The sequence below is a fragment of the Aquarana catesbeiana genome, linkage group LG10 (assembly GCF_042186555.1).
Source record: "Aquarana catesbeiana isolate 2022-GZ linkage group LG10, ASM4218655v1, whole genome shotgun sequence".
Taxonomy (NCBI): Eukaryota; Metazoa; Chordata; class Amphibia; order Anura; family Ranidae; genus Aquarana; species Aquarana catesbeiana.
In genome coordinates, this window is record NC_133333.1 from 124,608,956 (window position 1) to 124,624,178 (window position 15,223).

At 43.3% G+C, this 15,223-nt stretch overlaps 1 protein-coding gene across 1 annotated transcript in view; it reads left to right on the forward strand.

Moving 5' to 3' along the window:
* ARHGEF12 (Rho guanine nucleotide exchange factor 12) overlaps nucleotides 1-14,837 on the forward strand; it is a 441,882-nt gene extending 427,045 nt beyond the window's left edge. The window contains exons 40-41 of the mRNA XM_073602566.1: nucleotides 5,499-5,568; nucleotides 13,035-14,837. Coding sequence (XP_073458667.1) covers nucleotides 5,499-5,568; nucleotides 13,035-13,066 — 102 coding nt within the window. The 3' untranslated portion in view covers nucleotides 13,067-14,837. The remainder of the gene's footprint in view (nucleotides 1-5,498; nucleotides 5,569-13,034) is intronic.
* The last annotated feature ends 386 nt before the right edge of the window (nucleotides 14,838-15,223 follow it).

Sequence of the window (15,223 nt, forward strand, 5' to 3'; positions counted from 1 at the left end):
ACGCTATGTGCGTCTCTTTCCCCCTCACACTGTACATCACTACTCTACCTGACGAACACTGAGGAGAGAGGCACGGGGACATATTCCAGTTTCCAGGCACGGGGACAGATTCCAGATTGATGACACTCCTGGAGGCATACGAGCTCGGCGCTCGTGGATTGATGCCCACACTCACTTCATGAAAGTGAGTGCAACCTCCCCCTGTGTGTGTCTTGCCCCCCCCTCCACTGTGGTCGTTGCAGAGTTATTTTACATGCTGTATACTTTTTATTTTTTATATTTCGCTTGGCATGTTCATCATTGTCACTGCCTGTATACACGGAACGTCTACACCTGCGGGTCATTTGCAACACAGGCTGTACACCTTACAGCTGTAAGGTAAGCGGCTTGCAAACACGGAGGTGTCCTCACTGAAGATCCCCCCTCCCTTCACGATTGGACTTGTTTTGTGTTTCTCATCACATGTTTTTGCTTTTTGGACTGGATGATAGAACTAATATTCATGTTTGTCCTAGGGATTTGTCACTTGTAGTTCACCAGGATCTGGCACATTTTTGCTAATGGGGCACTAGCCCACATATATTTTTCTTGCATTATATATATATATATATTTTTTTTTGCATTGTGTCATTATTCACCCTATTTGTGTTGGTATATGCATTTTTGTTTTGCTATATTCAAGCAGTCACTGTTTCACGATTACCTTTATATATTAGGCTTTGTCTGCCCGCAACATGTCATGTTGATCAGCTACGTTGCACTGCACTGCATCCCCACCATGTTCTTTTAGCATGTAGGATCTATTCATGCATTGGCCCGTTTCTGCTTTTTTAGTTCACTTTGCCACTTTAGTCATCTTTGTAGCTTCCCTCCCCCCCCCTTCATCACAGCGCAACTACCATCTTCCCCCAATATTGGTTTACATGTTTTCCTTTTTTAAGGGGCCAAGGGCTGATATGATTAACTTTTTTGAAATCATGACCAGAATAATTTACTTGCTCCCAACTTGCATTACTTCAACATAAAGTAGCAGATTGTCCTCTTTCCTCCCTCTTCTGCCTGTTTTAAAGGGTGCAGGTGCCTATTTCTTCCACTTCAGCCCAAACACCCCCACGCAGAGCCTCCTGGGACACATGACCCATCCCAGGAGACTGCGGGTCCATACACAAAGCGCAGTACGTCTCACGTATGGACAGTGGGGAGCCAACTGTGAAGCATCAGGAAGTCACAGACGACCTCCCACAATCAAGATGGCGGTGCTGGGGACCCAAAGACCAGCAGATAACTGGCCTGGGTGAAGACGAGGCTGAATCATTGGGCTGGTAGGTGTCTGTATATAAAATTCAGCAGCTACAGTATTTGTGGCTGCTGACTTTCAATTTTTTTTCTAACCACTTCAATACCAGGCACTTTCACCCCCTTCCTGCCCAGGCCAGTTTTCCACTTTCAGCGATGTCGCACATGAATGACGATTGTGCGGTCATGCAACACTGTACCCGTATGACATTTTTAGAATTTTTTTTTCCCGCAGAAATAGAACTTTCTTTTTAGTGGTATTTACTCACCATAGGGTTTTTATTTTTTCCGTTTTTTTCTTTTTTTGCTAATTTTGGAAAGTAGACAGTCCAAGGTATTTAATAAAAGGCATGGCGAGTTTGTTGAAGTTGTCAATTTTTTTGTCACGATTTTTGGGAAAATGAAGAAATTACACAAAAAATGGCGTTGCCATATAACTGTTGTGGCGGTGACCAGAGACACTGGTGATGGTACGTTAAAAAAAAATTAAAAATCTATTTTTTTAAATTTGATTTTTTTTCTTGCGCTTTTTTTAACATGCTGTGACCAGAGCAATACAGTGTTTCACTGTTATAAGCAACCATTTTTACTGAATGAAATTGATCCCATTCAGTGTTACCTATTGTGGTTGACTGTGATTGGCCACAGCTAATCACATGTTACAGATGGGCTGTGATTAGCCCTGTCTGTACCATGTGATCACTGTGAGCAATCAGAGAGATTACCACAATACTACATAATGGATGGCATGAATGAAAAAAGCTATCCATTGTGTACAATTGTCATGTGATCTGCTGTGATTGGTCATTGCAAACACATGGTACCAGCATTGGACAGTACACTGATCAGTCATCTGCTGTGGCCAGTGGCCATAGCAGGTGACAGCGCCGCAGCTCAGCCTGTTCTAGGAGGATGTCCTATTGCCTCCATCCGATTCAATACTGGGCACTTTTACCCCCTTCCTGCCCAGGCCAATTTTCAGCTTTCAGCACTGTCGCACTTTCAATGACAATTGTGCGGTCATGCAATGCTGTACCCAAACAACATGTTATCATTCTTTTGAGACAGCTAGAGCTTACTTTTGCTGGTATTCAATCGCCACTGTGTTTTGTTTTGGGGTTTTCTTCCCTAAAAAATAACAGAAAAAGGTTATCTTAGTTTCTGAAAGAACCTTTTGTTAGAAGTAATTTTTCTTCAATGATGTGCGCTGATGAGACTGCACTGATAGGCTGCACTGATGAGGCAGGACTGCTGGGACGACACTGAAGGGCACTGATGAGGTGGCACTAATATGCAGCACTGATGGGCGGCACTGAAAGGCACCACTGATTGCCATTACTGATGGTCACTCATTGGCATTACTGATGGTCACTCATTGGCATTACTGATGGTCACTCATTGGCATTACTGATGGTCACTCATTGGCATTACTGATGGTCACTCATGGCGTCACTGATTGGCGTCACTGATTGACATAATTTATGGGCACTGACTGGCAACACTGATGGGCACTGTTGGTGCTCTGATTATCTGTGCAGGTCTCACCTCACTTGCTGTCAGTGTAAGGAGAGGAAAGTCGATAACTTGCATTTCCTTGTTTACATGTGATCAGCTGTGATTGGACACAGCTGATCACATGGGTAAAGAGGCGCATTATCAACTCTTTACTGGGATCAGGGATGCACGCAGCATGGCGAGAGTGGAACGACGCCAAATGACATCATCCCAGAACAATAGAACCACCCCGCACCTGCATTTCCCTATACAGTGGGTGGGAGGTGGTTAAAGAATGTCAGTTACTTTACCTATTTTAAAGCAAACCTGTGCCTCTCTATTCTACTTTTGAGTCTTTTAAGCATGTAATTTCCAAGTTATATACAGTAAGAACGAGATCAGAAGATTTAATTCTGGATAAGTAGGTAGACCAATAAATTCTAAATTTCATTGTGACCTGTGCCGATATTTGGCCTTTACAGTAAGTAATTAGTAGCAAAAGGTATTCTGGTCATTGCATTATGATTATCAGGAATCCATGAAAGAAACTTTTACCTCTAAATTTGTTTTTTAGGGTAACTTTATTAATCATGATGTGAGGCCATACAGTGACAAGTGTGCTCTACTTAAAGTGGAGTTCCACACAAAAATGGAACTTCCACTTTTCGGAACCCTCCCCCCCCTCCGGTGTCACATTTGGCACCTTTCAGGGGGGAGGGGGGTGCAGACAGGTATTTGCACCCACTTCCCATGGGAGTCTACGCCACTTCCCGTCCCTCCGCGCTGTCTCCTGGGAATCACACAGCTCCAGGAGAGAGCGGGGACCACTCGGGACGTGCAGCGCGACTCGCGCATGCGCAGTAGGGAACCGGGAAGTGAAGCCGCAACGCTTCACTTCCTGATTCCCTCACCCAGGATGGCGGCGGCAACTGCCGAGAACCCGAGCGGGTTCTCAGCGTCCCCTGCTGACATCGCTGGACCCTGGGACAGGTAAGTGGCCATGTATTAAAAGTCAGCAGCTGCAGTATTTGTAGCTGCTGGCTTTGTAATATTTTTTTTTTTTGGCGGTGTGGGTGGACCCCCGCTTTAATAGTCCCATTGGTACCAAATCAGGGAAATTGAACCAGTCAGCTAAAATTTTCTCAAATTTAATAAGTGTTCCTCCTAAGGAAGGCATGTTAACCTTTCCAACATGTCACATTGGGGTAGCAGTTGGGTGACAGTGTTATATCCGGTGTCTTGCTGAGAAGTTCCCTCGGCGGATAAGTTTCCCCCCCCCGTGCGCCTGCGCAGTACGGACTACTGTCAGCCGCCGGAGATAGCCGAAGCTCAAACGCTTCAATCAGCTGTACACGGCGCCTGCGCCCTAGGTCCAGGTTCCTTCCCTACCATCCAAGTGGACCTAGAGGGGGAATCTAAAAGAGCCAAGCGAAGCGAGGCCATGCCCGAAGCGTGGCGAGGGAAGCGTGCCCGCGAGGGGCCCTCTTACAGCGCGCCGTGTACAGCTGATTTTCAGCTATTCCGCTTCGGCTATTTCCGCCGGATCCTACTGCGCAGGCGCAGCGCCTGCGCAGTGGAGGGGGAACTTAGCCGCCGAGCGGAACTTTCTCGGCAGAACACCGGCACCTCATCCCTATTGAGTATATATGAGCAACGGGGTATTGTGTGGGATTATAGCGATGCCAAAAGTCATAGAAAACCACATTACATATAAAACAAATGAAGTTCATTCACAAAAAGTAAAAAAATGGGTTCAATGAAAATACTAAAGTTATTTTATTGAATACTAAAGTATTTTTATTGAACCCCATTTTTTAACTTTTTGTGAATAAACATCATTTGTTTTATATGTAATGTGGTTTTCTATGACTTTTGGCACCACTATAACCCCACACAATACCCTGTTGCTCCATACTTTCCAACATGTATGACAGAGATCATCTTTTTTGCCTATATGGATAGGAGGGCAGTACTTTCTGGCCAATAATAGTGTTTTAAATATAGTTAGATCGGTCTCTTTTATCAAGTTTGAGTAGATACTACAGCCCAAGATGCAGGACAAAGGATGTCAAGTATGGTTAACCTTAATATTGATCATTTAATTTTCTCCCTCCAATATCAGTTTGGGACATCTCGAACAAAAGTGGACAGAGATCGCCTGAATCCTGCCCACAGGAAATCCAGCACAGGTTTTGTCTGATACTTGCATAGAAGGTTAAATAGAGGTTAGGTCACAATAAAAGTAGTTAATGATATTGATAATATATTCTGTTGGGTGACACATATGGCCAAATTTACAGAATTGCATTTGCAAAAGCGGAAGATTTTAGTTCACTAATGTAACTGTGTAGTATATAGGTGGGAATAGCTTTAATCATTATTTTGTTCCTATAGAAACCGTTTATTCACAGTATTAACATGTATAGAGAAAAATAATTTGTTCTAGCTGCGTTCTAACACATGCAGGTAATGATTCATTTGGAATCAAGCAGCTGCTGTGTGATAAGAATATGTTAAACACCTTTTTCTCAGTACCATAGTTATTACATTTCCTCATCTCATTTCTTACACGTCTGCTTTCTTGCACTTAGAAAGGTTTGGGGACAACATATTTATATGCTTTTGGCCAGAGTACAAAATTTATTGACGTGCTAGAATCTTTTCTTCCTAAACCTGATCTCTTTACATTGTTCTGTTATCTGTTCCAGGGACTTGAAAATTATTATCATGCACTCCGAAACAAACTGGCTGCATCAGGCCTTCTGGAGGAAGATCCAGGTATGATATGACAAAAGTTAACTGCACCTTTTTGTTTTTGCTTTTTTTTTTTTTTTTATCTTCTACATCAAGGACAACTTTTTTTTTTTTTTTAAAAAAAGGTTTCAGAACGTTGATGGAACCAATACATTTTTGCGTTAGCTTATTAAAGAAACAAAACATTATCTAGGTCATAAAATGTTTGGATTTCTGTAGTATTTATTAACCCTTATCTAGAAGCAGTGTGTGGTTTATTCTTTTATTTGTATACATATTATTGGTTATATAGACTATTGGCAGAAAATCTAATAAGGGGGTCCATCCAGTGCTGTATTTTGGCCTAGGCCAGGACTTTGGGGGGGGGGGGGGGGGGGGGGGGGGGGGGGGGGGGGGGGGGGATGGGGGCAGCAAAAAAATGCCCCCCCCCACACGAAAAAAAAGCACCGACTCCCGCACGCAGGGCCGCCATCCGGGGAGGTACATCTGAATGACATCGCTATGGGGAGGGAGGGCGGACTGCACCCAGGTGACACCAGGAAGCAGTTGTAGTGGGTGCAGTGGCCCCCCCAATCGGCAAAGCGATGATCACTTAAGCAGCAGCACTGTGACAGGGAGAGGAGAGCCGTGTACGCAGTGTATGTATTTCCCCCTTTGCCCCCCCCCTCCTTTCTCCTGTGAGCTGAATTTGAACAGGAGAAGAGAGCGGCTCTAATCGTGTTCCCCTTAGCCCCGCCGGCTTCCTGCACGCTCTGATTCCCTCCCCATTGGTCAGAACACATGGGGGGATGGGCATCATGGGAAACGTAGTCCCGGAAGATTGGTGGCCCCAGTGTGTTTACAGACAGCAGGCTACAGTCCCCCAGCATACATTCCAGGGGGGGGCTGGAACCCGGCAAAACAGCAGCATGCTACAGGAGAAGAAAAAGAGGACTGTTCTGGGGGAGGCCAGATAGAGCCACGCTGTACCCACACCACCAGAGAGGGAGCCGCGCTGTACCGGCCCCGCCAGAGAGTATGTAACCTCCCATTTTGCAGAAATCTTCTATTCAGAACAGGCTTGGACGAAGCCTTAGAAAGAACAGCGGACAGGAAGAAAGCCTTCCTGGTAGAGAAACGCAAACCTCCACAAAAGAGAAGACAAGAAAGAGTACCCAAAAAAGCACTGTGCGGGTCACAAGGGGAAGCCAAAGAGTAATGTCCTCTTTGGCTCTTCTAATCGAGCCCCAAAACAATGACGATAGAACGCCAGTAGGGGGGAGGCTGGCTACCTTCCTACCTCAATGGCAGAAGACAACAGCCAATCAATTCATTCTAGACATCATCGCTTTTGTGATCAAAATACCTTCCAGGAAATTTTGATTGATATTAAATTTAAAACTCCTGAACCAAGCGATACAATACAAAAAAGTTTGCATGGAATCCATATTTTCAGTCAAAAATATCCTTCAACCAGGAACTTTCATGGCGAGCATAGATCTCAGGGATGCCTACCTCCACATTCCCATACGAGAAGAATCCCAGAGATATCCAAGGTTGGCAGTGGAGATAGAGGGGAAGGAGTATCATTTCCAAAGCAGGGCTCTTCCTTTCGGAGTATCCTTGTCACCGAGGATATTTACCAAAGTCCTAGCAGAAGCCCTGACCCCTCTGAGGTTGAAGAAGATGACCGTAGTACCGTACCTAGACGACCTACTATCTGCAGCATCGTCAGAAGTACAGCTGGTAAAAGACCTGGCAGAAAAGAAGACCTAGCGCTATTGTTGGTGATGGCTGCAATATAAGCCCTACCCACCAAATAAGCCCTAGTTAAAGTTCTTGTAGGTCTTATTTTCTGGGTAGGGCTTATTTTCAGGGGAAACGGGGTAGGGCTTATATTGCCGCCATCACTGACAATCACGCTAGGTCTTATTTTCGGGGAAACAGGGTATGGCTAAAGTCACTGGGCTGGATTTTAAACATCAAAAAATCCAACCTGTGTCCCACTCTGAACGTTTGGTTTCTGGGATATCTGCTCAACTCCATAGAGCAGAAGACATCCCTACCAGAGGAGAAGATTCAAGGCCTCATCAAGAGTAAGTATGGCAATAGCCAAAGCAATAGAACACTTCCAAGGCCAACTAAGAAGCCATCACACCCTGATACTGTCAGACAACGCCACGGCAGTAGCTTATGTGAACAAACAAGGGGGCATGAGGAGCCCCCCTTAAGCCACATCTTCAACCAGATCTGTCGATGGGCAGAACGGAATCTACTGTTGCTGGAAGCGGTCCACCTAAAGGGGGAAAACAATCAAGTGGCTGACTTACTCAGCCGCCAAGAGATCTCCCAAGAGAAATGGGTATTACACCCAGAGGTGTTCAGGGAAATTACAGCCTGCTGGGGAGTACCAAATATAGATCTATTTGCATCCCGAAAAAACACCCAGGTGAAGCGTTTCTTCTCGCTAAACCCGCAAAACGGCCTCTAGGAATAGACGCACTCCACAACCGTGGAGTTTCAAAAGGTGCTATGCCTTCCCTCCGGAACATCTGATTCCTCGGGTGGTAAAGAAATTCCTACAAGAGCAAACAAAGCTCATACTGATAGCACTATACTGGCCCAAGAGAGCCTGGTTCTCTCAGCAGAAGAGCCGTGGCTACTTCCTCTCAGGGACGACCTGATGTGTCAGGGACCCCTAACAAGCCTAAGACAAGAAAGCTTCAAATGAGCGGCCTGGTTACTGAGGAAGACATCCTGAGATCAAAAGGACTCTTAGATAAAGTGGTTGTGACGCTTCTGAGTGCCAGGAAGCCGAACACCAGGGCCGAAAAAAATTCAACAACTAGTGCGCAGAAAATAACAGACAAAAGATTGATACACCAACTATTCTTGAGTTCCTACAGCAGGGTGCTGATAAAGTTCTAGCGCTTAGTACGCTGAAGGTCCGCATAGCAGCGCTGTTGGTGTATCTAGAACTGACACTACAAGAAGAACCGTTGGTCTCTTGCTTTTGCAGGGCGTTGACAAAATACAGACCACCCAAGACACAAAAATGTCCCACGTGGGATCTGTCGGCGGTACTGAGGTGGATCATCAAAAGTTCCTTTGAGCCACTACAAGAAACATCTTTACGCCTGCTGACACTCAAACGTTTTCCTTGTGGCTATCACTACAGCACGTAGGATAGGGGAAATCCAGGCTCTGTCTGTCAGAGAGCCTTTTCTCAAAATCCACGATGATAGAATCGTCCTTCAAACAGATCAGGGATTTACACCAAAAGTGACGTCAACTTTTCATAAATCCCAGGATATACTACTACCTTCATTTTGTAGTTCACTGGCTAATAGCAAAGAGCAAGAACTAAGCCTTCTAGATGTCTCCTTCAGTAGCTTGAAGTCACCAATGAGTTTAGAGCATCAGATGCTCTATTTGTCCTGTACACTGGCAAACAAAAAGGTAAACAATTGTCCAAGAAAACGCTAGCCAGATGGATCAAGGCAGCTATACTGGAATGCTACGGAGTTATGGAGATAACACCGCCAAAAGATCTAAGGGCTCATTCAACAAGGGCTTCAGCAGCCTCATGGGCAGAGAAGGCGGGAGCCACTCCGAAGCAAAATGGCAGGGCAGCAACTTGGTCAAGATTCTCGACCTTTGTTCAGCATTACAGGCTGGATCTGATATCCAGCCAGGACCAGGCTTTTGGTAGGAAAGTCCTCCAAGCTGTTGTCCCACCCTAGTGAGTACTTGGTTATCCTCTCATGGGCTGACCTGGAAGACAACTGGGGGAAAAGCAGAGTTAGTTCTTACCGGTAACTCTGTTTCCAGTAGTCTTCCAGGACAGCACAATCCCACCCTAATGTCTAACCTTGTGGGGTTGTGTTGTGTGATTCTCTTGGATGACTGACCAGGGACCTGAGGGGGACTGCCTTTTTAAAGAAATTACTGGCAATGTGTTTTCTGTGTGTCAGGAGAAGCTCCATCTCTCAAGGGCCGCCCCGGAAGACTACTGGAAACCGAGTTATCGGTAAGAACCAACTCTGCTTTGTTGCACTTATCAGTGTATTACCACTATATATTTCATCTGATGTCAGTGAGTGCTGATTCAATTACTTTTAATTGGGGTTTGTTTGCATGTGTTTTCTTCCACATGTTTGCTGTGTTCCCCACAAGGCTTCTTGCAAACTGCACACAGGACCTCTTATGGCTTTCTTTCAACAATGGCTTTCTTCTTGCCACTCTTTCATACATGGCCATCCATAGATTTGTGGAGTGCATGACTAATAGTTGTCCTGTGGACGGATTCTCTCACCTGAGCTGTGGATCTCTGCATCTCCTCCAGCGTTACAATGGGCCTCTGGCCTACTTCTCTGATTAATGTTCTCCTTGCCCAGCCTGTCAATTTAGATGGACGGCCCTATCTTGGTAGGTTTGCATTTGCCATTCTCTTATTTTAGGATGATGGATTGAACAGTTCTCCGTGAGATGTTCAAAGCTTGGGATATTTTTTTTATAACCTAACCCTCCTTTAAACTTCTCCACAACTTTATCCCTGACCTGTCTGGTGTGTTTCTTCTTTTGTAATGCTGTTTGTTCACTAAGCTTCTCTAACAAACCTCTGAGGGCTTCACAAAACAGCTGTATTTATACTGAGATTGAATTACACACAGATGGGCTCTATTTACTAATTAAGGTGACTTCTGAAGGCAATTGGTTCCACTAGATTTTAGTTATTATCAGAGCTGAATACAAATAAACGCCACACTTTTCAGATTTTTTTTAATTGAAAACCATTTATCAGTTTCCTTCCACTTCACATTTATGTGCCACTATGTTTTTGTTTTTTTCGATCACATAAAATCACAATTTGGTTGTAACATGACAAAATGTAGAAAATTTCAAGGGGTATGAATACTTTTTCAAGACACTGTATATTGTAGCCTTGGTGTATAATGCCAGCAGAGGGTGAGCCTTCATTCATTTCCTGTGTTGCTCTATTACTAGGATAACGCACATTGTGACTTCTTTATTAATGTTTTTATACATTTAGGTAAATGATTGAGGCCATTTGTAAACTTGGTCTGTCAATGATTTAGTTTAACGTGGGGATATCGTTCTGCAGAGTTAAATTGCACTGATACTTCACTTACAGAATTGTATCTATGCGTGATGTCCATTAGGCAGTAGCTAAAGCAAACAAATATAAATGGAGCAAAGCAAACTGACAATAAGTGGTAGGAGGCATCCCTCTGAACCTCAACATCCCATACTTACAGCCTAAAACCCACCCACAGAAACTAAGCCATGTCTACCTTCTGTCCCCCTTTTCAGTGAGAGTACCCTGGTTTGCCATTTAAAGTAACTCAAGTGGAAAAATGCCCATCAATAGCATGCACCACCCTCAGATCACTATAATCAAATTGGATTTACACCGATCAGCCATAACATTATGAGCACCAACCATAACCCATTGAGTCATGGACTTTACTAGACCTCTATAGGTATGCTGTGGTACCTGGCATCAAGCTGTCATTCGCAAATCCCTAAGTCCTGTAATTTGCGAGGTGGGGCCTCCATTGAACTGACTTGTTTTTCCTGCACATCCTACAGATGCTCGATTGGACTGAAATCTGAAGAATTTGGAGATAAAGTCAACACTTTAAACTCCTGGCTCCTCAAACCATTCTTGAATTCATAAGACCAGGCTGCCTTCTTTCATTGTCCCATTGTCCAATTCTGATGTTCACATGGCCATTGTAGGCAATTTTGGTTGTGGACATGGATCATCATGGGCACCCTGACCAGTCTACTGGTACACAGCCCCATACAGAGCAAACTGCGATGCAATGTGTTCTGACACATTTCTATCAGAACTATCATTACTTTTACAGCAATTTGAGCAACCATAGCTCTTCTCTTAGATCAGACTACATGGGCCAGCCTTCGCTCCCCACGTGCATCAATATGACTGGCCACCCATGACCTGTCGCCAGGCTCGTTGCCTAGACCCCTAATGGTAGGTCCTGACCACTACACACTGGGAACATCCCACAAGAGCTGCAGTTTTTTTGGTTGCTCTGATGCAGTCGTCTAGCCATACAATTGGGCCCCCTGTTAAAGGCTAGGTTCATCCTTACATATAAAAAAAAAACGCACATCTTTTTGCAGGTAAAAAAAAAAATGTGTATTTATTATTTTTTAAAATAGGAGTCTGGAAAAAATTGCGCCTGCGATCGCCAAGTGTCAGGCTCCAGCACACTGTCTACAGTTTTGTTGACTGTATTGGGGGGGGGCTGCTTGTACTTATCCTTAAAAGCAGAAAACTGAAGGACTTGAGTAACTTTAATCACATCAGCTTGCCTAATATATCCCACCCATTTTCAGGTTCCATTGTAGCAAGATAATTAATTTTATTCACTTAACCTGTTAAATTAGGTCACCTCTAGGTTTAAGGGCAGGGACTGTGCTTATGTCTGTGTCTTTTAATGAGTATACCATTTGGCATCAACAGAGCACACCCTGAGCTTTGTATTGTGACAAACCACACAAACATATATTCTGAAAATTAATAAATTATTATAAGATGCTCTACTCCAGCCCTTTCTCAACCTTTTTTTTAACATGGAGGAACCCTTGAAATAACAGATCTGGTTTGACGTACCCCCACCCCTTCTTTTCAGTACAAATCTGTGTGAGGAAGCTTGTGCTGAGGGGTGTGGCTGTTGCTCAGCTCTGCCAGTATAGAGCATTGGAGAGAAGTGCAGGAAGCAGCCATTTGAAGGCCAGTTCACACTGCTACGTGGTGAGAGATTGCATGTGATTCGCACCGGACTGCAAATTGCATGCAATGTTGATGCGATTTTAGCCATACAGATAGTATGGCTGATATCGCATCACATTCGGACTATGCTCGCACAGGGCCCTTTTTTTGGTCCGCACCAGAATCGGATCGCATGAGTGTTCACACCTATGTGATCTGATTCATGTCTGAATTGTCAGTTCGCAGTGCAATATGCAAGCCGAAATGGGGGCGTCATTAGCAATTTATTGTCACATAGTTTGCATATGGCAGTGTGAACTGCCGTGCGGGTCGGGTATGATGCGGGAACGCGTAGTGGATTTGCAGGGTTCCCGCATCGCACATGTGTGAACCGCCCCTTAATAACCAGGAAAAAAAAATTATATATAGGATTATAAAGCGATCAAATGGCATGAGGTTTTAATTCGGTTTTAATGCCCCTCACCTTAGCACATACTCGCCTTTCCTTTGCTTCATTGCTAAAGGTCTTCAATTATTCTCTCAATTGCTTTTTTGTAAGATCATATAATATATTAGGCTCCATTCATACAGGAGTCCAGAAAAATTCTAATGGTTCGCCCTCTTTCACAGCTGTGTGTGTGTGTGTGTTTTTAGATAGGTGTGCTGTTTAATGTATGCATTTTAATATTTTAAGCAGCTTATATCATTTTACTTATTCAATAATTATGTTTTATACTTCTGTCCACAGATATCACAATGCTTCCTACAGACAAAGGTTGAACCTGAAGTCTCCTGAGCTCTGGTCCATGAGATTCCAGCTGAATGGAGGGATCTGCCTGCAGCCCACTAACATCTCACAAATACTTATAGCTTGGGCACCCCCTGCAGATAAAGACAGCCAGTCCTCCCCTATCTCATGATCATCACATATGCTAAATATACACATGTAGGTACACAGGGTACACATTATTTGGCTTATAAAATGCAGCAGTAAAAGAAAAATAGCTGACATCTTTATGTAAGGCGAATTTGGATTACTTGCTGATAGTGTTATATAACTACAAAGACAGACGTGAGATTAAAGCATCCTTTTCTAAAGCTATATCTGCTAAATTTGTACGTTGGATGTAAAGAAGGAAAATTGCTCATCTTTTATGAACCTGACAAATTGCCAACATCATGTCAGTAATGGTCTTCTTCATGTTTCCTCATCTACATGAGGAAATAAGCCATAAATAAATGATAGGTATGCGCCATATGGTGTTTAGATTCTTGTTCTCCAAAAACATTAATGCAGGTTGCCAAAAACACTACTGAGCTAGCAATGCACACTTGAGGCAGACACCAGTAAAACAAATAATATTTAGGGCCAGTAATAATGTTGCCTGTGTGTCTGCCTCTGTATTTGCACTGACGGTGCTGAGATCTTTATGTATACACAAGCCCCCTCTCCCATATTTCCCCTTGCATGTAAGGACCAGAGCTTCAGAACCTCAGCTTGCTGTGTTTTCCAGCTGTACTGCCACCTTACTGAGACTGCCACACTGTTCCTCTAAAAGCTCTCCTAAAACTTCCCGCATGACCAAAGTGTTGGAGATTGGGAAGCCTGCATCTTCTCGCTAGTGGAGGGTGTTCTGTGCTGGTCTTCACTACTAATCAGTGTTCTGTGCCAATTACTGACAGATTTTTTGCTGCTCTAAACAAGACTTCCTTCAATAGATCACCAATCAACCATACTTTACACCATGTGGACTGTTTTATGTAGACAATCGTTTAACTCTGGTGCCAGCATGAACATGCAGCTTGTTCAGACCGTAAATGCGAGCCTGCAATCACATTATTTTGCATTTGAATCCATTCATTGCACCAGCACAAATGAACAAAGCTTCATAATAAGTATGTGGTTTTTTTTTGGTTTTTTTTGTTTTTTTTTATCTGGGCATGAAGATCTCCACCAACTACGCCCTTTCATTACCAGCCAGTTGTATAGCAATGGTGGTGCTTTTGTCCACATACCATTGCCTATTTACACTAACTCTCTGTAGAAAGCTCTGTTGTTCTTCCCCATTGACATTGCTGGATCAGGAAGCAATCTAGGGATGCGCCTTTGCACTTTTAGGACAGGTTAATCACAGCTCTTTTTAAGCTGTGTTCCCATTAAAGGGAGTTTTCTGCATCCTTTTCTGTATGTATTTGTATTTAAAAAAAAAAGAAAGAAAAAAAAAGAAAATTCTTCCAGATATATTCCTATTGTACATGAGTAATTTTCTCTTAACATTGGTTTAAGACAAGATTTGGGAGTATTATTTTCAAGTAAGGCCATATTAACATTCATACTCTGTGTTTTAATGATTGTGGATGGGTGTGTAAACTATATAATTATCCAAATGTATGTATTTGACTTAGTTATTTTATGAATTATAGCTCCTAAATTTTTATGATTCTGGATTGGAATATTTCTTGGACATCTCACATTGAGGATGTGGGATGGGAGCATGGGACTTATGGTAATATTCTGATAATAAACAAGCTTACAGAATCATGGCTACAACTTTTTCATGTCTTTTATTTCAAGTCTGTTTTTTTCACTAAATTTACCTTTTATTTCAATTGCATCTCTTTCTAAAGAAAGACCTGTAACAAAACATTCACAATAGCACTTTTAAAATAAATGTGTACTGTTCAAACCCACAACTTCAATTACAATTTATTATTATTATTATTATACAGGATTTATATAGCGCAAACAGTTTGCACAACACTTTACAACATGAGGGCAGACAGTACACTTACAATACAAATCAATACAGGAAGAATCAGAGGGCCCTGCTCATTAGAGCTTACAATCCAGAAGGGAGGGTCAAGTGGAAACAAAAGGTAATAACTGTGGGGGGTTAGTTGATGGAAAAAATGAAAATACAGTCGTTAGGTGTGGGT